The 27,958-nt window shown below is 38.3% G+C and overlaps 2 protein-coding genes across 3 annotated transcripts in view; one reads left to right on the forward strand and one right to left on the reverse strand.

Annotated features, from left to right (window-relative positions):
• The window catches only part of LOC143021462 (uncharacterized), a 28,260-nt gene extending 13,470 nt beyond the window's left edge, over window positions 1-14,790 (forward strand). For both annotated transcript variants that reach the window (XM_076178992.1, XM_076178993.1), the window contains 5 exons: window positions 3,104-3,266; window positions 5,044-5,231; window positions 5,474-5,556; window positions 10,780-11,166; window positions 12,798-14,790. In XM_076178992.1, coding sequence (XP_076035107.1) covers window positions 3,104-3,266; window positions 5,044-5,231; window positions 5,474-5,556; window positions 10,780-11,166; window positions 12,798-13,188 — 1,212 coding nt within the window. In that variant the 3' untranslated portion in view covers window positions 13,189-14,790. The remainder of the gene's footprint in view (window positions 1-3,103; window positions 3,267-5,043; window positions 5,232-5,473; window positions 5,557-10,779; window positions 11,167-12,797) is intronic.
• A 14-nt stretch (window positions 14,791-14,804) lies between these two features.
• LOC143021464 (NAD-dependent protein deacylase Sirt4-like) lies at window positions 14,805-25,156 on the reverse strand. The gene is made up of 6 exons (XM_076178994.1): window positions 25,094-25,156; window positions 21,388-21,781; window positions 19,766-19,970; window positions 19,493-19,635; window positions 17,920-18,101; window positions 14,805-17,819 (listed from the first exon to the last, which is right to left on the reverse strand). The coding sequence occupies exons 2-6, from the start codon at window positions 21,664-21,666 to the stop codon at window positions 17,687-17,689; spliced, it is 942 nt and encodes a 313-aa protein (XP_076035109.1). The 5' UTR covers window positions 21,667-21,781; window positions 25,094-25,156; the 3' UTR covers window positions 14,805-17,686.
• Between the last annotated feature and the right edge of the window lie 2,802 nt (window positions 25,157-27,958).

The following is a 27,958-nucleotide window of genomic DNA, read 5'->3' on the forward strand; positions in this document are numbered from 1 at the left end:
CAAGGGTGGTGGGTCAGTGATTGGAGATGATTAAAGGAAATAGAGAAAAGTGGGAGATAAGCCAGCTGTTGTTTGCGGACAACACTGCGCTTGTAGCAGGATCAGAGGAATGATTGAGGAAGTTGGTGACAGAGTTTGGGAAAGTGTGTGAAAGAAGGAAGTTGAAGATAAATGTGGGTAAAAGTAAGGTTATGAGATGTACAAGGGGTGAAAGTGGCAGCAGAGTGGATGTGAGTATTAAGGGAGAGAGACTGGAGAAATTGGATAGTTTTAGATACTTGGGTGTGAATGTGGCAGGAAAGGGAGGAGTGGAGGTGGAGGTAGAATGTAGATTGAGAGAAGTGAGTAAATGCCTTGGTGGATTAAAAAGTGTAATGAAAAATAGACATTTGGGAATGGATACTAAGAGGAGATTGTATGAAGGAGTGATTGTACCAGCAGCACTGTATGGGGCAGAAACATGGAACATAAGAGAAGAAGAGAGAAGGAGTTTGAATGTGTTTGAGATGAAGTGTCTGAGAAGTATGATAGGGGTTACTAGGCTGGATAAAGTGAGAAATGAGGAGGTGAGAAGGAGAATGGAGGTGGAAAGGGAGTTAGGAGATAGGGTGGATGAAAGAGTATTGAGATAGTTTGGACACATGGAAAAAATGAGTGAAGAAAGAATAATGAAAGAGGTGTGGAAGGCAGAAGTGGAAGGAGTGAACATGAGGGGGCAAACTAGGATGAGATGGATGGATGGGGTAAAAGGGGCATTGGGGAAGAGGGAAATGTCTGTTGAGGAAGGACGAGAGAGGACAGAAGACAGGGATTAATGGAGAATGGTTGTATATGGATGATGTTGTGATGTATGAGGTGGAATGGATGGGGGTGGGGGGTGAGGGAGTATGTGTGAGAAAAATTTGATGCAGCCTGAAGGGATTTCTCTCCATCTTCTCCATTTCTGCATGAGGGGAGGGAGAAGGGGGGTTGCTGATTTAATGAAGTGGCCTTGCTGTGGATATGCTATGTCTTGCAACACTGCCTCTGACCAGGACAGTGGACAAGATGCAGGGATGACCTGTCATCCAGGAGGTGCCAAGATAAGAGGGAGGGAAGAGGGTGGAGGGGGGTTGAGTGTGATAGGGTTGGAATGGGTGTGAGTGTTTTTTTTATGCCTTTGTTTTTTGGCTACCTCCCTTATAAGGGTGAAAAAGCCTTTGATATATGTATGTATTATTATTATTATCATTATTATTATTATTGTTATTATTATTATTATTTTTGTAGATTAAAAACTATAATGAGAAATATACATTTGGGAATGGATGCAAAGACAAGATTGTATGAAGGGATGATTGTGCCAACAGGGTGATAGGGGCAGAAACATGGAACATAAGAGAGGAAGGGTGTGTGTTTGAGATGAAATACCTGAGAAGTATGGTAGGGGTTACTACATACATACATACATATACCAAGGCTTTTTCCCCCTTCCAAGGGAGGTAGCCAAAAAGGGAAAGGCATAAAAACACTCCCACCCATTTCATCCCCAAATACACTCCACACCCCTCCCACCCTCCCTCTCATCTGAGCACCTCCTGTTACTAGGCTAGATAAAGTGAGAAATGATGATGTGAAGAGGAGAGCAGGTGTAGAAAGGGAGTTGGGAGATAGGGTTAATGAAAGAGTATTGGGATGGTTTGGACACATGGAAAGAATGAGTAAAGAGAGATTAGTAAAAGAGGTGTGAAAGGTGGAGGGAGTGAACATGAGGGGGCAACCAAGGATGAGATGGATGGATGGGGTAAAAAAGGCATTGGGAAAGAGGGGAATGTCTGTTAAAGAAGGAAGGGAGAAGACAGAGGAGAGGGGTGAGTTGAGAATGTTTGTATATGGATGATACTGTGATGCATGAAAGGAGTGGGTAGGGGATGAGAGAATATGTGTGAATGATATTTTGATGCAACCCTAAGGGATTTCTCCCCGTCTTCTCTTTTTCTGTGTGAGGGGATGGAGAGTGGGGGGTTGGGTCACTGATTAAATGAAGCAGCCTTGCTGTGGATGTGCTGTGTCTTGTTGCATTGCTTCTGACCCAGGGCAGTGGGCGAGATGCAGGGATGACCCATCATCCAGGAAGAGCCAAGAAAAGAGGGAGGGAGGGGTGGTGAATGGGAATGGAGTATGTGGGGAAGAAATGGGTGGGAATGGATTTATGCCTTTGACTTTGGGTACCTCCCTTGTAAGGTGGAAAAAACCCTTAGTGTATGGATGTATGTATTATTATTATTGTTATTATCATTATTGTTATGCCATTGCCTAAGGTGGGTGGAGTGAACAGGGGGGTGATTGAGGATGAGATGGAGGGATTGAGAAAGAGGGGGATGCGTGTTGAAGAAGGAAGGGAGAACACAGGAGATGGGGTTGAGTGGAGAATGGTTGTATTTGGATGATGCTGTGATGCATGGAAGGGAGTGGGTAGGGGATGGGAGGGGTTAGGGAGTGGTTATGTTTGAATGATATTTTGATGCAGCCTGAAGGGATTTCTCCCTGTCCTCTCTTTTTCTTCATGAGGGGACAGATATGGGGGGGGGGGTTTGCTGATTAAATGAAGTGACCTTGCTGTGGATGTGCTGTGTCTTGCTGCATTGTTTCTGACTCAGGGCAATGAGCAAGATGCATGGATGATCTGTCATCCATGAGGAGCCAAGAAAAGAGGAGGGGAGGGACGGGGTGGTGAATGGATGTGGAGTGGGTTGGGATAAATTAGTTGGGAGTGGAATTATGCCTTTTGACTTTGGCTACCTTGCTTTTGTTGGGAAAAAGGTCTTGGTGTATGTATGTATGTATGTATTTACCTAGTTTACCTAGTTGTATTTTACGGGAAGAGAACTATGCTCGTAGTGACCTGCTTTTGTATCTTTCAGCACCCAGTTTGATCTTAAATTGTTGTATAGTTTTTGCACTCACTGTTTCCTCATTCAGTTTGTTCCAGATATCTATCACTCTCTATGTATGTATGCATGTATCATTGTTATTATTATTATGCATATTATTGTTATTATTATATTTTATTATTATTATCATTATTGTTATTATTATATATATTTTGTTATCTTCTTTTCAGGATGGTGAGCACAGTAAGAGTAGTGGTAAGAAGAAAAATCACAATATACAGATGCAGTCACAACATACTGGTAAGATCAGGTTTTCAAGTGAAAATAGAAAAGTGCAAGAAAATAATGCTGCAGCTTTTCCAGGAAAATGGAAGGAAAAGGCAAATGTTGAAGGTATGATTACAAACAATGTTTCTTTTCATATGTTCACACTTGTTCTTCCACATTTTGTCAGTTCTTTTCAGACCTCATTATATAATATCAGAATATCTAAACTAATGTGCTTTATCTATACTTTGAAATTAAAGTTAGTAATACAGTATTAGGTACACTGTTTTCTTTGGGTTTAGGTATAACACAAATATTTTTGTTTGGTATCAGCATGAAGGGATGGAAAGAGGGGTTGCTGATTAGTGTATGTGGATGGGGTGGCGTGGGAGGTAAATGCTAGGATAATGGGCAGGGGATTGGAGATAGTTAAAGAAAATGGGGAAAAATGGGCCAGTTGTTGTTTGCTGGCGACACTACACTTGTAGCAGGATAAGTGGAGGTATTAAGGAAGTTAGTGATGGAAATTGGAAAGGTGTGCGAAAGGAGGAAATTGAAGGTAAATGTGGGTAAAAGGTGATGAGATGTATAAGGGGGAGAGGATGGCAGCAAATTGGAAGTGAGTATTAAAGGAGAGAGGCTGGAGGAAGTGGATAGCTTTAGATACTTGGGGATGCATGTGGCGGGAAAGGGAGGAGTGGAGGTGGAGTTAGAATGTAGATTGAGAGAAGCAAGTAAATGCCATGGGGGATCAAAAAGTGTAATGAGAAATAGACGTTTGGGAATGGATACTAAGAGGAGATTGTATGAAGAAGTGATTGTGCCAACAGCACTCTTTGGGATAGAAACATGGAACATAAGAGAGGAAGAGAGGCAGAGTTTAAATGTTTGAGATAAAATGTCTAAGAAGCATGGTAGGAGTTACAAGGCTGGATAGAGTGAGAAACAAGGAGGTGAGGGGGAGAGCTGGGTGGAAAAGGAGTTAGGAGATAGGGTTGATGAAAGAGTATTGGGATGGTTTGGACACAGAAAGAATGAGTAAAGAAAGATTAGTGAAAGAAGTGTGGATGGTTGATGTGGAAGGAGTGAACATGAGGGGACAACTGAGGATGAGATGGATGGGGTAAAAAGGATGTTGTGAAAGAGGGTGATGTCTGTTGAGGAAGGAAGAGAAAACAGAAGATAGGGTTGAGTGGGGAATGGTTGTATATGTATAATATTGTGATGCATGGAGGGGAGCGGGTGGGGGATTGGGTTGTTAGGGAGTGGTTATATGTGAATGATGTTTTGATGCAGCCCAAAGGGATTTCTCCCTGTCTTCTCTTTTTCTGTATGAGGGGACGGAGACAGGATGGGGGTCACCGATTAAATGAAGTGACCTTGCTGTGGATGTGCTGTGTCTTGCTGCATTGCTTCTGACCCAGGACAATGGGTGAGATGCAGGGATGATTCATCATCCAGGAGGAGCCAAGAAAAGGGAGAGGGGAAGAGGGGGGGTGAATGGGAGTGGAGTGGGTGGGGATGAAATAGTTGGAAGTGGAATTATGCCTTTTAACTCTGGATACCTCCCTTGTAAGGGAGAAAAAGCCCTTGGTATATATATCTATCTATATATATATATATTTATATATATATATATATATATATATATATATATATATATATATATATATATATATATATATATATATGTGTATATATGTATTAGTATGAGTAATTGATAGTTTTATCAAACAAAATGTTTTATATGTAAATCTCTAGAATTTCAGTGAGTGATACTTTATTAGCCAGTTAGCTAAAACTATGTTTCAAGAAAATTTATATACACCAAATATCAAAGCACACATATACACTATACTCAATTTGATAAAGAACTATTGAAAATCTGTAGACACTACTACAGGTACTGCATCTTTCAATAATACAAAGGAATTGGGTGAAACTCATTTTGGAAAGTCTAGTGTGGCACCAAAAGAGAGAGTGATCCATGAGTGTGTGAATGAAGAGCGTCTGGCAAATAAAACTGCATCTACTGTTCTTCATAAGCTTCAGCCTCTCTTTCAAAAGCAGCATGACCCTCCAAAAGAGCAGGTATTGGTCATATGTATAATGTATAATCATAGATGTCTAAATTCTTCCAGATATTGCATGGCAAAGGAGTATAAACTTTTTGCATATTTATAAATATCATTATTTTTCTGCTGTTGTATACTGGTATATCTTCCTATAAGTAATGCTTTATATAGTAGATATTTCATGTGTAACAGAGTAGAAACAAGTTCAATGAATAACAAATAATTTTAAAGTACTGGAGTCAAGATTTTTGTGTGTAGGTGGTGCCATCTTTGACAGTGGAGGAACCTAAAGAGGATGATGTAGAAGTCATCCAAGGAATTCTAACTGAGCTCTCAGACAGGCAAGTTTGATTTTGTTTTCCCATATAAATTTTTTTCATTAAGCATATATATATATCTTCACTCATTCTTTCCATGCATCCAAACCATCCTCATACTCTTTCACCAGCCCTATCTGCCATCTCCTTTTCCACTCCACCTCTCATCACCTCCTCGTTTCTCACTCTATCCAACCTAGTATAATGGAATTTAGAAAAAGTAGAAAAAGAATATCAGGACAATATAAAATCAGTACAAAAGAAGTAAAGAAAGTTTGTTCCAAAAAGGACCTAGGAGTAATTATCACCAAAGACATGTCCCCAGACAAGCATATAAACAAAATACCTGGTAGTTAGAAAAACCTACAATTTACTAAGATCAATAAAGGTAGCTTTTAATTACTTGGATGAGGAAATGGTAAAAAAAATACTAGTCACATTGATAAGACCAGGATTGGAGTATGCTGTGACACTATGGACACCCAGTACAAAAGAGAATATAAGGAAAATAGAAAGAATCCAAAGAGCAATGACAAAGATGGCCTGAACACTTTCGAAATTGACATATGAGCAAAGATTGTCTAAACTGGAACTACCAACCCTGGGACAAAGAAGAGAAAGAGGCGATCTACTGGCCATTTACAGAATTATGAAAGGCATGGAAGTCCTTGACAGAGAAGATTTATTAAAGTGGGATAAAAGAAAAACAAGAGGACATGGGGTTTGGGAGAATGTGCAAGAGAAGGAGCTTGAAGAAAAATGGGGATGAAGGTGGGCTGATGAAATGTACAAGGGGAGAGGATGGCAGTAAATTGGAAGTGAATATTAAAAGAAGAGAGGCTGGAGGAAGTGAATAGCTTTGGATGTTTGGGGGTGAGTGTGGGGGGAGGGAGAGGAGTGAAGGTGGAGGAGGGTTGTGGATTGTAAGAATCAAGTAAAACCTTGGGAGATTAAAAAGTGTAATGAGAAATAGACATTTGGGAATGGATGCAAGGAGGATATTGTATGAAGGGGTGATTGTATTTACCTAGTTGTATTTTATGGGATGAGAGCTTTGCTCGTGGTGACCCGTTTTTGTATCCCTCCGCATCCAGTTTATTCTTAAAATCTTGTGTAGTTTTGGTACTCATTGTTTCTCCACTTAGTTTGTTCCAGACATCAATCACTCTATGTGGGAAGCTATTTTTTCAAATCTCTTCCATTACTGTCCTTCTTTAGCTTCTTTTCGTGTTCTCTTGTTTCTCTTCTGTCCCATGTTAATAAGTTGTCTCTATCAAGAATTTCCATCCCTTTCATAATTCTGTAAATGGTCAACAAATCACTTCTTTCTCTTCTCTGTTCCAGTGTTGATAGATGTAATTTCTCCAATCTTTGTTTGTATGTCAAATTTGATAGTGTAGGTGCCATTTGTAGGAGCATGCTGACAGGAGACCTTTTGGTCCATAACTAGGTTGGATGTGAAAAGATGGTAATAATGATGAGTAAATAAAAAAGATAATAATATAAATAGTAATACATAAAATAAATAGGTAAAGTTAAATAATAAACAAACAGGTAAATAGTAAATAATAATAAATAGACATAAATAATAATAAATAATCAAATAAATAATAATAAACAGACATATGATAACAAATAAACAAATAATATAAAATAAATGGCGGGCATTACAGCATCGTGCTTTGGTATTTATCTAAACAAATCTTAAAGCTTCGAACTGAACTACATTGCACTGCCTCTGCTGGAAGTTTATTCCATTAACTACACGAATGGTGAAGTTGTTTCTACCCACTTCCAAATTCAATTTAATTCCTGACATTTTGAGACCATTATTGCTTGTCTGATTCTCATTCAGTGTGAAAATTTGGTCACTTTTGATGTTGTCAATTCACTTTAGAATCTTAAAGACTTGTATCAAGTCACCTCTGAGTCTATGCTATTTTAGGGAAAATAGATTCATATGTTTTAGTCAATTTTTGTATGATTTATTTTTTATATTTGGAATCAGTTTTTGTGGCCGTTGTACTTTTTCCAATCTGTTAATGTCTCTAATGGTATTCATTGACCATACGGAAACAGCATATTCCAAATGTAGTCGAACTAATTATCTATGTAGCTTGTTAATGAGAGATGGACTTTTAAAGTCAAAAGATCATGCAGTCAGTCATAGAGTCTTATTTGCTTTCTCAGAGGCTGAAATACACTGCTTAGATGATTTGAGATTGTTACTGATAATTATGCTGAGATCCTTTTCACTATCCACTTTTGTTAATGAATTTCCAAATAACTCGTAATCATGATTGCTGTTTTTTCTATATGTGCACAACTTTGCATTTACTTGTGTTAAATTTCTTTAGCCACTTTTCAGACCATTGCTGTAGTTTATCTAAATCTCTTTGAATATCTAATTTGCTTAAGTGATCATTTACCATTCCGCACAGTTTTGTATCATCAGCAAATTTGGAGACATTAGATTTTAGTCCATGGTCTATATCATTTATATATACTATGAACAGAAGTGGCCCAAAAATGCAACCCTGAGGACACTCATAAGATTTTTCCATGTAGAAGTTTTGCCATTTAGAACAACTCTCTGTTTTCGATCATTTAACCAATTACTAGTCCAACTTAATAGGTTACCACTTATTCGTTGTGAAGCTAATTTAGTAAGTAGTTATTTGTGTGGGACAGTATCAAAAGCTTTTGCAAAGTCTAGATATATTAAAGCTATATTGTTTCTTTTGTCATAATTTGAGATGACCGTGTTGTAAAAATCAAGTAAATTAGTCATGCAAAAATGTTTCTGTCTGAATCCATGCTGGCTGTCATTTATTGAACAGTTACTCTCTAAGTGGTGTTTGATAGCATCTCTGATAGTTTAATTAATTTTTCCTACAATTGAAGTCAAGCTTATAGGCCTGTAGTTATTTGATTTCTTTTTGTCACCTTTTTTTGAATATGGGAGTAACGTTAGCTAGCTTCCATTCTCTTGGGACATCTCTGAATATTGACACAAATTCCTGGACAGTGGAAGAAGGTGGTGGTTGAGGTGGTGTGGGTAACACGTACCTTAAGTGAGTGATGAAGGGAGGGGGAAGATAGCTGCAGTTGGGGAACCGAAGTCCAGGAGATTTGTATCACATCTCGGGACCATTCGCCTTCCCTCCAAGGCGAGCGTGAGCGAAGATCAAAGAGGGGGGGGGGTATGATGGGACAACTCATTAAGTGAACCGTCCTAGGCTAATGAAACCCAGAACTCCTATTGTGAGTTTTAATGAATTAAATAATTCTACAATTAGACACTAGTATTATATTACTTATCATTAACAAAGTGAGTTATTAATTAACTGGATTTCACATACATCCTAACTATTCCCTGCGCGCGTTTCCTAGCTAACTTATACTAAACCTTAACTTGTGTGTCTTGCGTGTGGAGACGTCTTCAATTGGCGCGGTCTCCTGCTGAGTTACGACCGGCGCGGCTCCGCTTCTGGTGGGGGCGGGAGGCGACGGTTTTCGTGTGGAGACGTCTTCAATTGGCACGGTCTCCTGCTGAGTTACGACCGGCACAGCTCCGCTTCTGGTGGGGGCGGGAGGCGACGGTTTTCGTGTGGATCTGAGCGGGAAACTGACCGACTTCGTTGCTTGATGGTTAAGGACAGGCGCTGAGATGGGCTTTGTAAGCAACACTTCACCGACGTATTCTTGGTCAATCGTACTGCACTTTTAGAGTTCTGGCGGGAGGGGTTTGTACCCAAATCGATTGACACTCGATTGTCACTCAAGGATGCAAATCCCCAACAGTCACATGAGGGAGGAAAGGACACGATTGGACTTCCGAGAATGAGCGGTCCGACCTCCCTTGTTGAACCCGATGTGAAGACTGACCTCTGTCCCGCGGCATATGAGGTCAAAATGCCCGCTAGCCGGCTTCCGATGGTGCCAATAGTTCTACGTCTCCGTCCCTAGTTGTGAAGGGTACTACGAATAATGTTCATGTGGAAGAAGACACAGTTGCAATTGTTCCTTGAGGTAGACACTATTCACGAGCGGGTTAGCTACGATCCTAATTATTCTAATTGCCTAGGTTAAAACAAATATGTGGCAGCGCGCAGGGGGGGGGGTGTGTGTGTTCACACGAAGCTGGAGCTGGACAAGGCCGCTTTGTTACTTTGGTGCGTAAAAACCGTTGGGTTAGGCTATGGGAACACCAATCTAAAAGGGGGGGGGAGTTTCTAGATAATTAGAAGTCTCTCCCTTCGTTAAGGCACTGTAGTTGATTGTCAAAATGGCACGACAGCTGATGAGGATAAGGAGAAGGAGAAAGGACAGGATGTAGCTACTAGAAGTCTTAAGGACTCTGGTAATTCCCCTGAGTATAGGGAATGAAGGGCCGAAGCGGAGAGAAATCGGACGAAAGAAAATGGAAAGGGGAGACAGTGAGCCGGGTGTCACAATAATATTCAAAAATTGTGACAAATATGATGGATTTCTTGAAAATAATTTCTAATGGAACAACAGTCTCATTTTTTCATTTCCTTTAAGATTCTTGGATGCCAACTGTCAGGCCCTGGTGTTTTATCAACTTTGAGTTTTTCTATACACCTTTTAATTTTTTCTTTTGTTATATTTACCAAAGTAAGTTTGTTTACAAATACTGAACTAAAATATCACACATTCCTTCATTTCAATATTCTAGTTGACTGTCAACAGATAATAGTGGGCCATTGTGATTCCTAATAACCTTTTTGTCTCTAATGTAACTATAGAATTCTCTTTGGATATATCAGCGATATTCGTTTCGCATTGTTGTTTTCATTTTTTAATTGTCTTTTAAATCTCCCAGTATTATTACATAACTTTGATAGTCATTAGGTACACCCAAGCATTTGTATTTCTTATAAGCCTGTCTCTTTTTAGCAACACTTTTTTTCAGCTTCTTTGTCAAGCCATTTTGGGCTAGTCTGGTGTCTTTCCTCTTGTGTGGGGGCCACACCACTGCTATATATTCCAATTTGGGGTAGATATGGATCTCATCCAAAAGAGACCTGGGGCAACATATATATATATATAAATATATATATATAATGTGTTTAATTTTCCTCCCTCCACATGTAAGTGGAGAAAGATTCATAGATTTGCTTAAACACACTTTTAATTTTTCTTTGTAAGGATCTGTTTGCACTTGAAAAGGTATAAAAAACAGCACTTTGATATTATATTTAGAATTTAATGAATACATTTCAGGATGAAAGAGATTGAATTTGGTTGGAAGAGAGCTCAGAAAATGGTTGAAGAAGAGATACAGGAGCAGCAAGATGAGGGAGGTGAAGATAAACTGTCTGCTGCAGTCCTGGAGGCAAAGAAGTTGTTGACTAGTTTGCAGACTCAGCAGCCAAGATCTGACTCTCATTACAAATCTCCAATTGCAAAAGGAAAGTGGAAGGGAACACATCTGGCTTCTTCCTTTTCCAGGGAAAGGACAACTGTATATGATGATGATGAGTATGTATATCCTGCAGAAGAGTTGCCAACTATTGAGAGTCAGTTACAGAGACAGAAGGAATCATTTTGGGCTGGTCTGATTGAAGCTGGCTTACTTTCAAAAGAAGATGCTGAGGGAACTTTGAAAGGGTAAGTTATCAAATTCTAATGCATACATATGTATGTGGGACATATGTCAGGGTGGCATATTTATGAACTGTATGACAGTGATGGTTGTGATAAGAGAATGATAAGGCTGAAGTAGAAGAGGTACAAAAAAGCAGTGAAGAAATCTGGTAAGGCACCAGGGATAGATGGTTGACATGTAGAATGTCTTACAAAGGGAGGAGTAGTTATAGGGAGATGGTTAAGGAAATTGTTTAAATGCGAGTTTAAAGGATGGATGTGTAATGGAGGATTGGAAGAATGCATGTATAATTTCACTATACCAGGAGTATAGTAGGAGAGTTAAGGATGTACATGTTCTATGGGTAGAAAGTGGGGGAATATAAGATAATCTTTTGGTGGAAGGTAAATTATGAGTGGAGGATAGATGGAGAAAGAGGAAAAGGACAGAAGGTAGGGAGGTGCTTAAAGTGAACTGCTTAAATGAGAAAGAAAAGGAGAAGGAGTACAAGAAGAAGCTGAGAGAGGAGTGGGAGTGAAGAATAGAGTAGAAATAGGAAGTGGAGGAGAAATGGGGATAGTTCAAGGAGGGGGTCACAAGGTGTGCAAAGATGGTTTGTGGAACAATGAAGATGGGAGGAAATATAAGGAAGGGTACTGAGTGGTGTGATGATGAAGCAAAGAAGGTTGAAGAGGAGAAACGAGCATTCACAGATTTGTTACAAAATAGGATGAGAGAATCATAGGAGAAGCAGGGCCCTGACATGGGTAAATGCCACCCCGGGGCGAGTCAAAAAGTGCCGCCCCTCACACACACACTTACCACCACCTTTCACATCTGATGGTCACTAGCATGATTCACATGTAACATTCATCCACGTTTATACACACATCATTCATACACACAACTCATGATAAATAGATCATGCATTAAAAGTACATTAGGGGGAATTTGCTTCAGCTTCTTTTCATCAAGAGTGCTGCCCCCCCAAAACATGCCACCTCAGGGCATTGGGGGAGAAAGGGAATTGGGAGATAGAGTTGATGAAAGGGTATTGGGATTGTTTGGACACATGGAAAGAATGAGTGAAGAAAGAATAGTAAAAGAGGTGTGAAAAACAGAGGTAGGAGTGATCATGATGGGGCGACCAAGGATGAAATGGATGGATGGGGTAAAAGGGGCTTTGGGAAAGAGCGGAATGTCTGTTGAGGAAGGGAGAAGATAGAAGGTAGGGGTAAATGGAGAATGGTTGTGTATGGATGATGCTGTGATGCATGAAAGGGAGTGGGTGGGGGATGGGGGGTGAGGGAGTATGTGTGAAAAAATAATTTAATGCAGCCCGAAGGGATTTTTTCCCCATCCTTTCCTTTTCTGCTTAAAGGGATGGAGAGGGAGGGTTGCAGATTTAATGAAGTGGCCTTGCTGTGGATGTGCTGTGTCTTGCAACACTGCTTCTGACTGAGGGCAGTGGGCAAAATGCAGGGATGAACCAAGATAAGAGGGAGGGAGGGGGGTGAATGGATTTTATGCCTTTATTTTTTTAACTACCTCCCTTGTAAGGGGGAAAAAGCCTTTGGTATATGTATGTAGTTATATAGGGTATTATATAAAAAAAATCCATTCATATTTGTCTTGACCTTTGATAATTTTTCAGATTAGAAAAGGAAAACTTTGTTCATCGAAATGATCCAAGAGGGAAAGTGAAAAAAGACGGCAAGGTAGAGGAAAAACCCATGGAGAAACCATTCCAAAAAAATACTGGTCTTGGTGAAGCCAGTGGTCTGGCAAACAGACCTAAACAGACAAATTCAAAGAGGGAAGAATTCTTAAAACAAACAAGCAAAGAAACACAGGTGGGGTCATCGCTAACCAAGTCATATTCTTCATCATTTATTAGTGAATCTACCCAAGATGCAGATTCTAATTATAGTGAGGAGCAGAGTGTAAACAGATCAAATTCTGGTAGTGAAACAGTTGTTTCAGAATCTTCTCAAGAGAAATCATCCAAGAGAACTTCAGTGACCTCTGAGAGAACATCTTTGTAACTATACACAATTGGTGGATATCTTTGATATCCATCTTTCATATATTCGTTATTAGTCATGGGGAACAATTCTGAAAATAATTAGGATTACATTGAAACTGAATCTTGTTTTTCAATCTTTCAAAGATATTGTAACGGATTGTGAATTTTAAGCATAATTGTGAATTAATTAAAAGTTGATTTCTTGGGAATGCTTCTCATGACTCATGCAGTAAGATTCACATATTTTTATTCTAAAATGGTGAATACATATTCTGATAATATAAGTTATCTTATTTCAATTATCTTATTTAAATTCCTTTCAATTTCTGTGTTAGTAAGGCAGGGATAGTATATAGAGTGCAATAATTTATTTTACTCCCTCAAGTAAGCCCAAGAGAAAGGAAGCTATTTGTTTAGTTAGAAGTACTCACTACATAATTGCTTTATCTATTTATCAAAATAACAAGGGCTTCTTCCTCCTTATAAGGGAGGTAGCCTGTCTTGGTATCCACCTCCCTTGTTTTAGCTCCTAATGGATGAAGAGTCATCCTTATCTCCTGTCCACTGCCCAGGTCAGAAGCAATGCAGCAAGACACAGCGTGTCCACAGCAGGGCTGCTCCACTTACATGGCAACCCCACTCTCCATTCCCTCATGCAGAAAATAGAGAACATGGGGAGAAATCCCTTCAGGCTTTATAATAATTGCTTTATAAAAATTATATCTTCTCAGAAATGTTTGAAATAACAGATGACAAACATTGTCAAAGTAATAGATTGTAAACGAATTTGTGATAAAATTTTGTAAGGTTTTTCAAGCTAGTCCCTTGGGGACACCACCTCCAGATAGATGTGAAACCACAGATTTCCAGTGAAGAGAAACCTGAGATGACAACATTGATGGTAGACTTTTTGATATGAAAATCAATCATTCAGTTGCCCTAGGTCTGTTTTGGAGGATACTCTTAGCTCCCAGGTATCAATAATGATTATTAATGTGCTACTATAAATGAAAAATAGCTGTACATTAAAAATTATTCTTAAAATCTATTTGAAATCAATAAATCAACCACTCCTTTGTTTAGAGAGATATGGTATTTCTTATATTTAACATCTGTAAGTAGCAAAATAAATTTACAGGAACATTAATCTGTATGTACGTCAAATTTTGGAATATTTATTATTTGATTAATAATAAAATTTTCTAATACTGTAACTTGTGATTAATTAAAAATTTCCAAAGTGTATATCAAGGGCAATATAGCAAGGCACAGCGTTTCCACAAAAAAGTAATGTACTACAGCTTCAGTTGTCAATTCCTGATGTGGAAGTGTTGTGCCTCACTTCATTTCCTTTGACCTGAGTGGTGGTGTGGGGCTCAAGGATGATCCTTCATCCATGTAATGCCTTCAAAGACCATGTGTATGACTTGCATTCTATATACATATACTTGTGAGTTCCATAAATGAGAGATTATTTTTGGCCACAGGGCTAAGTGTGATTTCCCATATATACCTGTTGTTACAAATGGTTAACTATGAAAATCTAGCTCTTATATAATGACATATAAAAAGAAAATGCCACATTGATACAGTAAATGTGTACAATTATTCTCAAAAGGATAAATAAAAGTGTGATAATAAAAATAGTCTTTAATAAGTACCACTGACAAGTGATATATACAGTTTTATGCTTTTGGATCTAGTAAGCATGATACACTGATAACCTACATTACAAGAACAATGTTGACCCTGAGTGAGGCATTGAAATCTAAAGATTTAGACCAGGTTTGAGGTACCCAGTCTACTATGGATCGTGACAATTCTTATCCTTTCCAGACTCATTGTTGTAACTGTGGAATAGGTATTCCAGATACATACATATACCAACAGCTTTTTCCCCCTTACAAGGGAGGTAGCCAAAGTCAAAAGCATAAATCCACTCCCACCCATTTGATCCCCATACTCCACTCCCATTCACCACCCCTCCCTCTCTCTTTTCATGGCTCCTTCTGGATGACGGGTCATTCATGCATCTTGTCCACTGTCCTGAATTGGAAGCAATGTAGCAAGACACAGCACATCCACAGCAAGGCCACTTCATTTAATGGCTGACCCCCCCCCCCCTCTCTATCCCCTCATGCAGAAAAAGAGAAGATGGGGAGAAATCCCTTTGGGCTGTGTCAAACTATCATTTACACAGTCTCCCACCCACTCCCTTTCATGCATCACAGCATCATCCATACACAACCATTCTCTATTTGCCCCTATCTTCTGTTCTTTCCCTTCCTTTTTCAATAGACATTCCCCTTCTCCCAGTGTTCCTTTTACCTCATCCATCCATCTCATCCTTGGTCATCCCCTCATGTTCACTCCCTCCACTTCTGCCTTCCACACCTCTTTTACCAATCTTTCTTCACTCATTCTTTCCATGTGTCCAAACCATCCCATTACTCTTTCATCAACCCTATCTCCCAACTCCCTTTCTACTCCTGCTCTCCTCCTCATTTCTCATAATTTTCCCATGCATCTGGAATACCCAAAGGTACTCGAAATGCATGTGAAAATTGTTCCTACCTCATTAATTTTCTTTACAGCACTTGCTTTCAGGTCTTTCTTATTATCTCTTCTCTAATTCTGCATTTGAATTGCACTTTAAGTCTACCTCACTTAACCCTTTTGCTTCAATGATAAATTTTACAGATTTTGTTCTGACTAATTCTATTTACCACAAGCTCCCTCTATCACTACAGTCATATCTCTATAAACTACCACACCACTACAGGCCCCATCCCACCTCCACAAGCTCCTTCACCACCACAATTTCCCACACTATCATAAGTTTACCCCCTAACCACAAGCTCCCTGCTGCTATCACAACCTTCCTCCACTATCACAATCACCTCCCACAGCCACAAGTTCCCCCCAACAACACAGATTCTCCCAATACCACGAGCTCCACCGCAACCATAAGCTCCCCCTAACACTACAAGCTAACTGATAACCACACCACATGCCCCATGGAAAGTTTACCAACTTTGTCCACCAAGAACTTATTTTACTGGACATTTGTACCTGTTTAATATAAGATAATCAAGATAACATACTCATGTGTTGTCTATACATTGATGGATATTGACAAGGTATATAAATAGGTAGTGTATTCAGAGAAACAAATATTTTGTAAATACCTGAATTTTGGCTGCATGGCTATGTACTGTCACCTTTTGGTGTGATAAATAAATAAATAAATAAAATAATCTATATACCACAGGCTTCTTCCCTTTATAAGGGGGTACCCATGCAAGACATGGAACCACCCCACACTTATCCATCACTCATTTTTTCCCCTTTTATCTTAGCTCCTTGTGGATGAAGGGTAATCCTTGTCTCCTGCCCACTGCCTAGGTCAGTTGTGAATAGTTCTAAAAAATCTTAATTGGTCGAGGCCAGGACTTTTTTTGCATCCATCCCCAGATACCTATTTCTCTTGACACTTTTCATTACAACAAGATATTTACATGCTTCCCTCACTCTACAGTTCACCTCTGCCCCCTAACTCCTCTATTCCCTACTACATGTGACCCCAATTATTTAAATCTATCCATTTCCTCTAACCTCTCTCCTTCAAGACATACCTCCAACTTAGTGCCCACTCACCACCTATACATCTAATCACCTTGCTTTCATACGTTTACTTTCAACTTCCTACCACATAGCTTCCCAAACTCTGTCAATATCTGCCTTAGCTATTCCTCTGCTAGTGCTGAGTAACACTGGTAGACATTTATTTTAAAGAAAACTAATGGCAGTGTTTAGTAGAAGACAATGTTAAGACTTTCTTTACATATACATTTTAAGTTGCATATAAATAATTAGTCAATCACTGCCTAGAGTTTCACTAAGCAGAAATCCTGCTGTCCCACACCGGCTGGTGATGGTCCTTAGAACCTTCCACAGATCTTTCTTGGAAGAAACTTTGTACTGTTGTCTGTTTTGTATCAGTGTGGGACTGTTTCTATCCCATTGGCTGAAAGTTGTGGGAAGAGGAGAGCAGTCACCATTTGTTGCCTCTCTATGTGTGAAAAAGTGCAAGACATAAAGATGAAATTGATAGAGACCTTGGGCCCAGTCTGGAGACCATGTATCAGCTCCTTAGGGCTACACTTCTTGATGGAGGTGAGGGGGTTGACTATTTATGATTATCTATATATCAAAGGCTTCTTCCCCCTTGTAAAGGAGGTAAAGTTGCCAGCCAGGGCATGCACCCACCCCACCCACCTCACTCCCTTTTTCTTAGCTCCTCATGGAGCCAAGAGGTTGATGGATTTTGAAAATGGGCATCTTTGCTGTTCAGCTTGCAAGACCATCACATACAGGTGCTCGTCATTGGTCCCTTACTTGTGAATATTTAAATACATATGTGCACATGCACACTCGTACTCACTTGCATGCATACTTGCTTATAAATGATGGAAAGGAAAGATCACGACTTATGTTTTACATGTGATCACTTCTTTTCACAAAACTATACTTGGTAACACTTCACCACATCTTGCACTGACCCTGAGTGAAATGTGTTTGTCAGCTCTTGTAGTGCCAATATTAACAGCAGCAATATCTTTACCTTCTTCCACTGCTTGTAAAATAAACCTGAAAAGAATAAACTTAAGTTTAGATCACTGACACTATAAAGAAAAACTCAATTATGAATGTCATATTACTTGTGCTTATTAGAACTTCTTACCCTTACCTATATCCTGAGTATACATAGAGAGAAGAACCAAGAACCAGCACACCATCACTCATAGTAAGTTGTGACCTAACATCATTTACTCTTTCTCTTGGCACATTGTCTCCAAAAAATACTATGTATGGCTTCATCACTCCTCCACACTTTTCACAAGTAGGAACTTTGAATAATTCCACTTCTTCCTGTAAAACAAGGGTAATGCTACAATAAAATTACAAATAAATGCATTGCATTTAGGGTAATCAAATTTTCATTTTGGAGTTCTGATACTGCTCATACTATATCCCCACTGAGGAATCCTTACAACAAACATTTCATTACAGTAACACTTCTTCAGCGCCAATTACCTCACTGTTACTACTCTTAAATTAATTTTCCCATTAGTATTTCCTATGGTTATTATTTGGTAGCTTTAATTTTACCTATGTAATTATGATTTACTGATATTTGCCAAATTCTGTTTCACAAATAAAATATATTATGATAAAGTGTTAATTTCTTTGCAGTAAATGATGTAACTCGTAAATGAATGAAACACTCATATTAACCAGGTTTTAACCTCTTCTCTACAGCTGTATAAAACAATTTGAGCAATCAATCAATCAGCTGCCCCTGGTCACTTTCAGAAGACCCATGGTCTTAAAGTAATTGCTAACGGTTGCTGCAAGGCTGTTCCATTCAGCTCTATGGCACCCTTTTGTTTGTTATTATTTGTCTGTTTATTATTTCCTTGATTATCGTTTATTATCATTTATCTGTCAATTTATTATTATTTACTATTTACCTGTTTGTTTATTATTTAACTTTACCTATTCATTTATTATTTATATCATTATAATTTTCATTTATTTGCTTATTTAATTATTTATTTTTATTTGTTTATAGGTACTGAAAAGGGGTAACCAAGATATATTCTAAGTTCTCCCATATTACAGAGGATGAGCATGCCAACAAGAGACCTTTTGGTCCATAACTAGTTCAGATAAAACAAAACAAACAAAAAATTATACATACATATATTAGTATATGTATATATACATTTTTTGCATCTGACCTAGTTATGGACCAAAAGGTCTCATGTTGGCATGCTCCTCCTTTGTAATAAGGGAGAACTTAAAATATATCTTGGTTACCCCTTTTCAGTACCTATAAATTAATGCCCCTTTATTCTGGTCAATTCAGGTTTTTATATTAGACTAATTTAGGCTTATAATACCACTTATAGCACTACTTGAGTACAGAAGGGGTTTATAGTATTTCTTAGGTAGCTGTTTGTAAAAGGATAAATGCATCACTGGTATATATATATATATATATATATATATATATTTAAGTCACACAAAAGTCTGCTGTTTTCTTTCTGTTGTCATTCCACCACTAATTTCTTGTTCTACTCATTCTGTGCCTTCTTAATACACACTCCTCATGACACTAGTTTTGACTAAACTGGCCTCTTCAATAATCTCTTTCTATTCTAATTTCTCTTTGTTTAATTGTAGTCCTTAAGAGTTTATGTCATATTGCCAACTAATTTTCTAAGTTTCTAACTCCAACAATAATTTGCATACTATACCTGACTTAGAGTGACATCACCATCAGGTCTTACATCTGTTTCTCTTAGCCTCATGTGAGGATTTTCTGACATAAGTCTATTTTGAAAACTGTGACGAGATACAATATGGTGACAAGACAAACATGTCACTTTGAATGCAGTACCTGAAACATGATATCTAACTTCACATCTCTTATAGAGGCACAGAGGAATGGATATACACATATAAACCAAATATTCCTGATGTATGTTAAAAAAATTCATAATCAATACTCTGAAGGAAACAATATTTACCATGAAGTTCAATTGTGTTCTGGCTCCCTGCTTTATGATGCAATCTATCCACATTCTGAGTGACTACACATTGTACTTTTCCTTTCCTCTCCCAGTCTGCTAAAGTGAAGTGACTGACATTTGGAGAAAAAGATGAAAATCTGGGCCATCCTGCATAATTGCGAGCCCAGTATCTTTGACGAACTTTAGCTGATGATACAAAATCCTGTTAAGAAAATATAAAACCATGTTGAATATATGAAACAGAGATACAGGAACAATAGAAGGTATCTGCCAGATGGATGTCAAAGATGACAATCTCTCTACCACTTATCTGTTAATACCGTCATCCATGTAGAAGAGCAAGCCCTGAGGGGATGCCACTTGGTTCCTACAACATGCCCAAAATCTCTATTAGCTCTATTTCCTCCATTTATTTTTTACAACTATAAGCCAGTGACATCAACAGTTCCACCCTAATATGGTTCAAACTAATCCTACAATACATACATTCATATACCAATGGCTTTTTCCCCCTTACAAGGGAGGTAGCCAAAGTCAAAGGCATAAATCCACTCACACCCATTTGATCCCCACATACTCCACTCCCATTCACCACCCCTCCCTCTCTTCTTGGTTCCTCTTGGATGATGGGTCATCTCTGTATCTCACCCAATGCCTTGGGTCAGAAGTAATGTAGCAAGACACAGCACATCTACAGCAAGGTCGCTTCATTTAAATGGTGACCCCCATCTCCGTCCCCTCATGCAGAAAAAGAGAAGACGGGGAGATATCCCTTTGGGCTGCATCAAAATAACATTCACACATACTCCCCCATCCCCCAACCCACTCCCTTTCATGCATCATAGCATCATCCATACACAACCATTCTCCACTCACCCTTATCAGCTGCATTCTACTGAGCAGCTTTTAACCTCACAATAACATGCAGCCAATACCCTAGAGAACAACTATAGAAAAAAAAAGCTAGACATGATTACAGAAGAATCTACTTAGAAGTGAACTTTGAAGAGAGAGAGAGAGAGTGCAAGGGCAGACAATTAGAATGAAAAAATGGTTCAGTTGAAACTGGTTAACTGGTTGAGCAATGTGTTACTCACCTAATATTGGCACTTTTGGAGTACCATGTTTCTCTACACTTGTCTTCCCATACATCCGCACAAATTATCTTAATTAACACTATCCAGTTAAACATTAGTACAAAGATTTTAAGTACCCTTTTGTTATGCTGTTATCTTTTACAATTTTCATACAGAGAATACAATTAATCAACTTACGCTCAAACAGTTCAACTACCAAAATGTCAAACCCTTCAACTTGTGGTTAAAGCCTCAACTAATCTGTATTGTTCACCATTGGCCAATTGAAAATCAGTAATGGATTTAAATAAGTTAATCATAGAAAATGAACTATTGATCCTTTCTCTACTAAAGATATCACACATAGAATAATTTGCATGCCTTTGCTGGCTATCTCTTTTATAAGGGGAAGAAGTCTTTAGATGTCAAAGGAGCTCACTAGACTGGAGAAAAAAGAAAGCAAGAAAAAATATATATATATATATATATATATTCTCCATTGCATATATGTAAACAATAAAAGAAATATATAAAAATACAAACCCTGTATTCTACAGGTCGGGTGGAGCTGGTGGCATAAAGTCCAACTCCTTCAGATCGATAGTCAGGTATACCACTCTCTGTAGAAATCCCTGCTCCAGTTATAATAAAGAGTCTTTGCTTGGAATCTATGAAATTTTGCAGTCGTTCCTGAGCTTCAAGGTGACAAGGTTCATGTTTTGGAACGAAGGCAAGTAATGAGCAATGTCTTGTTACACCTTTTAGTTCTCTTTGAGTAACAAGTTTCACCAATTTTTTTATTTTCAAGATATTCGTGTTCATTTTTCTGTTGATTTGGAACACAAATATCAATACATTTGTACTAGAAGGAATATCTTAATATCTTGACCCCATGTATGTAAACCAATGACTTGTCCTTGCTGTCCAGGTTTCAATTCTGAAATCACACAAGAAAAGAAAGATAACCACAGAGTACAGAAAAAATATGATATATACTACATTACTTTAAAATACTGAAAATAATAAAAACTTTAATAAGCAGATATTACATAAAATACATTAGTGTACATTTACATTTGCAAATTTCCCTACATCAGACAGAACCTGTTGCATGATTTTAATATAGTTATAGCAACTCAGAATATTTTGTCCTGTTATATAGGAAGTTAACTATTATAACAATAAGTGTTGCCTTGATTTTCATTGATTGAAAACCCTTGGCTCCACAGTGGCTGGCAAAAATCCTTGGGCCCTACTACAGATCTCTCTGGGAAGACACTTTGGACAGTTGGCTGTGTTGTATTAATGTAGGACTATTTCTATGTCACTGGCTGAAAGTAGTAGGAGGGGTCACTGGTCATCAACTCTCCATATATGAAGAGAGAAAAGATATAGTTAAAGATGATGAGAGATATTGGGCTCAGTCTAAAGACAGAGTGTCAGCCTCGAGGGGCTCCATCTCCAGCTGGAGGAGAGGGGATTGACAGGTTTTGAAAATGGGCAGCACCAAGATGATTCTCTTTGCTGTCTATCTTGTAGGACCATCACAAGCAAGTACTTATCATTAGTCCCTGCGAAATTAAAACTGAAGAAATCTATTATTTATGGAGAGGAAGAAGAAAAAAAAAAATACATGTACGAGTGAAATCAGGTATCTTCAGATAATTATCATCAGTCAAATATTCTCGGAGTAACATATCAATGGATTAATAAATTTCTTTGAGACATGTGATATGCAAATACAGTCTGACAAATATGCATTCACTCAGGTATTTTACAATTTTATAAGGACTTCTACCTTTGGGAACAATATTGCACCAAATTCAAGTCATAGAGGTGGCAACAGATTTAAGGAAGGTAGCAAGACAGAGGGATAGTAGAAATTAAAAATTATCAACATTCATTTTTGAGTGGACACTAGTCTCCATCACAAAAGAATGCTGTATGACTGAGGTCTGTAGGAATGTCACTGAAGTCGCTAAAATATGAGCATAAAAAAATTGATGTGGTCAATACCCCATGTATATTCATAGAAATTCACTCAATAGGAGTCTGCTAATTTTAAAAATTAAGAGGTCTGTGGAGTTCTTCAATACCATTGAGTTGATTACACCTCTAATTCTAAAATGTTTAAACTCTACTTAGTCAATCAGTGTATCCATTGCCTCAGGTCTCTCTTGCAGGAAATCCAAAGCTCTAGGTATTTAGCCATGACCACCAGTTTGGCCCATAAGTCACCCACAGATGAAATATTGCACTTTTGTCTGGATATGGTGACAGGAAGACATTATAGAATGAGGTGTTCAGTCTCTTCTGTGAGACAGTTGCACCTGGGGCAATTGAGCCTGTACCCAAGACAATTCTGACCTCATACTGTTTGAATGTAGGCTGGTGACCTAAACACGGACATGCCATTGTACATATTTGTGTATTTTTGTAAAGACATGTTGTGGGGTGACGAGGGCATGCGTGAATACTATGCTCAGGGGAGATGTCTTTTTATTGCAATAAGTAACCTCACCCCAACTCATGCTGCACACTGTGTCTCCATGAACTTTTTCTGTTATTTAAGAACAGATGTAGTGGCAACTGATTTCTGTACTAATTTTGTCCTGCAGTTTCATAAAATCTTTAATTGTGAACTTAGGTTTCAGAGATCCAGGCTTTGAACTGAACATTGCAGACTAACTGAAACCAAGTCCTAGGAACAAAAAGATAATACAATGGAGTCTGTCATGGTGCAATACTTTCATCTTTACTGTTCAATGTCTTCATGAGTGATCTCCCAACTCTAGAACTGGAACTAAATGTCAATGTTCTCCTACATGTAAATGACATGACAAATAATAACCTAGGATAGTACAAAAAAAAAAAAAAAAAAAAAAAAAAAACACACCAATGCCTACTTGAATAAACTGGAACAATGGCTCAAGAAAAAAGAGTATGGAAACCTCATTCCGGAAATCAATAGTGAATCTGGCCACACCAGACAGCCCCAAACTAAAAACACCCCAAATGGATGGCTGCATACAGAAACCAAAATCTTTCCATAGAACACATGAAAATAACAGAAACAAAATTTAACACCACACATCCCTCATACTGTATCTCACAAGCAACACAAACAGAAACAAAATGAAAAACAGAAAGAACAACATACTACTCAAACAATTATGACAACCTACCATCTATATTCACATAAAAACACATTCACACTCAGACACTAAAGAAACCCTTCAAGACAAACTACCAAGCACAATAGCCTGCCGACAATCCCCCTGATATAAGTCACACATAAAAAATCCTTCCACATCTAGTTAGAACCATGTTTACAAGATTCCACTTAGGAAACCAGTTACCAAGACATTACCAACACAGAATACACCTGGCCGCAGATTCAAACTACCTCATATGCACCCTCCACACAGAACACCTCATATTACAATGTCCCACACTAACAACCCCTAGACAACAACATAATATATTTTCCCTAAGTGACTTGTGGACATGCTCAGAGGCTTACTTAATTAAGGCTACAAGACCTGCAAGCGAGACCAGGGGCAGTGGACTGAGCGATTTTGTGGTAAAATCATTTGCACTGGTTATCACTTCACCTTTTCCACATTATTATGACAAAGATATGTGTTCACTGAAAGTTTAGTATTTTTTCTTTATTGCACAACACTCACACTGCACAATATTTTCCCAATATTATCAATATTTGTATATTTATTACCCAAATTGTATGGGAAACCTCTAAAGTCCTATATAAATCTGTCTGTTAAATATGCTACCATTACACAATAAAATGCATTATTTAAGATATGTTACTAGTCATAAAACTGGATACATTCAAATGATATGTACAGTTTTCACTGCATTCTTTACTGTTTCGTCAAGACTCAAGTAAGTATTTACAGTAACTTAAGTTCTGTATAATATAAAGACGTACGAAAAAGACTGAGCACTCTCCTACGTTTCGGCTTCACAGCCTTCTATAGGAAATATCTTACGAACTGTAACATACCGTAGGTTTGTTTATAGTCTGAACGGTTACTCGGTACGTCTGCAAGATATTCCAGGTTTTATATAACTATCACTATGTTATGATCTGTAAGATATTCCTTGTTGATAGCTGTCATGTCGAAAACATAGGAATAAAGTACTTTAGTTCATGCGTCTCCTTCCAGCACAATCCACTCTTTTGCCATGCATTCAGTAAATTATCGAAACAATTAATTCTCCCTACCTTGCAAAGTTTGTGCTCTCCCTGCCAAAGTGCCAATGTTTACCTCCCTCAGCTGATGATGACGCAACTCGTTCGGATGTTCTATAGCAGAAAACTATTACATCATAAAATATTTGTTTTTATGAATTATTTCAGGTAATTATAATTTTTCTGGCGGTAATCCATTTTAACTTTTAATGTTGCTTGCTTGTGTTAAGATATATCTATATTTTAATTAGATTATTATTTTCAAAAGTAAATTTTCGTAAACGAACTATCATTCAATAGTAGCACTATTATTTAATTTCTAAATCAATGCAATTGAGATCATGTTATTATGGGCTACTTCATCAGCGTTTCTATCCTTGTGGACAAAATTTCGCTGCTGTTGTGCGAATACATCACTCGCCATTTATTTTCAGGAAGTGATTAGTTTCACCTTTTCCCTTTTTTTTTGTCTTCAAAATATCTAACTACCGCGATTAAATTAATTCTAATATTTTTAATTATGACAATACCAATTAGATTTAAATATATATTTCTGGCACGTCACTAGCGCGCCAAATTTGTCGTCGAAAAGCTCACCTACCTGAAGAAGCCGAAGAGAACAAGACGTCGACGTTACTTCTCTTCAATAAGGCATGTTCGAGAATAGGTTATGTCAGAATGAGTTAGATTAGGTAGGTTAATTATCATCTTTAAACCCAACTGCTGTCCAGATTGGGCAAGAGAGGGATAATCCGAAAGTCACAGATACATAGTCAAAAGCGAGCAGTATTACTAATACAAATCATGATCATTGGTTATCTTTCAGAAAATAAATTGACCATCGATTGCATATATATTTTTAGAAATAGACAGTAAAGGTCAAGAAGTGCAAAATATATCAATTTATATAATTAATAGGATGATAGTTCACGCAAGAATAGCTGCATTTTGAGATAAATCATAATTCTAATAATCGATCGACGAGTAAATTCGTTTTAGAAACTTTCAACTAATCATGCCCCATCTAGATCTTAAATCTGTGACACCTAGTGCCCACTGCTAGAGACATTGTAAAATATCAGAGGGCTGAGTCGCAGAAAGACAATGGAAAATACGGTAGCAATATTTAATGTCTTGTCTCACAATTCTATCTTTCACCGAGAACAAATCTAGTCTGGCTAGTCTGTCAGTGTACGAAAGGTTGTTCCATGACTCCGTCTACATATTTGCTTGGTCGACCCTTAAAATATTTGAATCATCAAGTAAGCTTAGATTCCAAACTAGGAAGGCATATTCTAGTATAATTCGAATTTCTAAGATGTAGAAGAAAAATAAAACTAGTAGAGTGGCAGAGACAAGAAAGTTGGTAGTTTTAGTAACTGAATTTTCAGCATGTCAATAGCCAAGGACCTTGTGAATAGAACATGGGTTTGTCGCTGTACCAGAGAATGACCAGAGGAAACCAATGTGGTTATCTGTAATAGCATGACGTTGTTTTGTAAACCCAAGGTAAACGTATTTACCAGTGGAGAATTTCAGACGATGAGATGACGCGGTTGCAGATATCGTAACAGTGCTTTCTACAGGTTCTAGGAGGGGTGATCAAGACTGTATCTGTAGTGATGTTTTCAGGCCTCGTTCAGCCGCTTTAGAAGCAGCTCTCTGCAAGGCCGCCAGCGTTTATGGATTGCTAGCATCGAAATTCATCCTGCATGCTCTTGTTTGTCATGTTGTAGGATAGAATGAACAGATGGGTTTTCATCGTCTTCTTGAAGGTTTCTGAGTTTGTACTGTTCTTCACATGTTGTGGTAGATTATTGTAGAGTCGGGGAGCACACTTCTCAAAGGCTCTAAAACTGTATGAGGAAGCAGAAAGATGAAGGTAAAGTTGATGATTATCCTCACACATTTCATATTCACATTGGAATTGGGAGAAGGTACGAATGGGAAATATGTTAAAGATGGGGAATAAGAAGGGACCGAGAATTGCACCTTGATGACACCGCTTAGAACAAATTTAGAGAAGCAAACATAACCATTTATAGACACTCATGGTCCGACATACAAGGAAGCTACGGTCACACCTGCATTGGCTGTTAGATTATTTAGAAATATTTAGTGATGGGTGAGATCAAATATCTTGACGAAATCGAATGAGATTAAATGCACTACATAGCCTTGATCATACCAGTGTGTTATATAATCATACATAAGTAGGAGTTGGCCGGATACTGATAATGTTTGGCCTGAAACCAAAGTGTTGGTTGTAGATGGTCTTCTATGAAGCTAAATAAGGTTTTAAAGATAAATCGTTCCATATTTTTGGAAAGGATGGGTTGGGCTTTAGGGGCCTGTGGTTTAGGGAATCGCTACGATATTTTTTCCTTTTAGATGGGAGCAGCACAAGACGGTTTCCACGACTGGGAAAGGTAACCAGAGACTATTAGTAGAAACAAATGAAAAAAGATACTACCAAATGAATGAATATTCCTTCAGTCGTCGGGGATGGTGTTTGTCTCGAACATTGGTTTTGTCTATACCTGATGCTTTCAAGTAAAACCCAGATGGGCTTCTGGCAAAAAATTAAGGCAAAGGCTTCAAAAATACTTCAGCCACGAGACTCGCATCACCTGTGAGATTTCCATTGGCCGTGGCAGACCCAATTCTAGGTGTCCATACACACACACATACACACGCAGGCACATACATGGCACAGTTGTAGCGTCCGCGGCCGCCACTGACTACGGCGGTCCGGGTTTGAATCCCGCTCAGGGCTTAATAATTTCAGTATCGCTGCGCTGCGAGTTGTTACTCCAACTCTCATGGGTGGGGAGTTGTGTGTGTGTGTGTGTGTGTACGTGTAAAGTCACAGCATTACCCATAGATCGGTCATATACG

Source organism: Oratosquilla oratoria, chromosome 42 (assembly GCF_046742065.1).
Source record: "Oratosquilla oratoria isolate Oo_2021 chromosome 42, ASM4674206v1, whole genome shotgun sequence".
Taxonomy (NCBI): Eukaryota; Metazoa; Arthropoda; class Malacostraca; order Stomatopoda; family Squillidae; genus Oratosquilla; species Oratosquilla oratoria.

Bases quoted from the DNA above. Each gene is read 5' to 3' on its own strand.
- LOC143021464 (XM_076178994.1), bottom strand. From the start codon at position 21,666: ATGAACACGAATATCTTGAAAATAAAAAAATTGGTGAAACTTGTTACT. The intron at 19,636-19,765 runs GTAAATATTGTT...ATCATGTTTCAG, and splicing joins GAACACAATTGAACTTCATG to GTACTGCATTCAAAGTGACA. The intron at 17,820-17,919 runs GTAAGGGTAAGA...TATTCTTTTCAG, and splicing joins TATGTATACTCAGGATATAG to GTTTATTTTACAAGCAGTGG.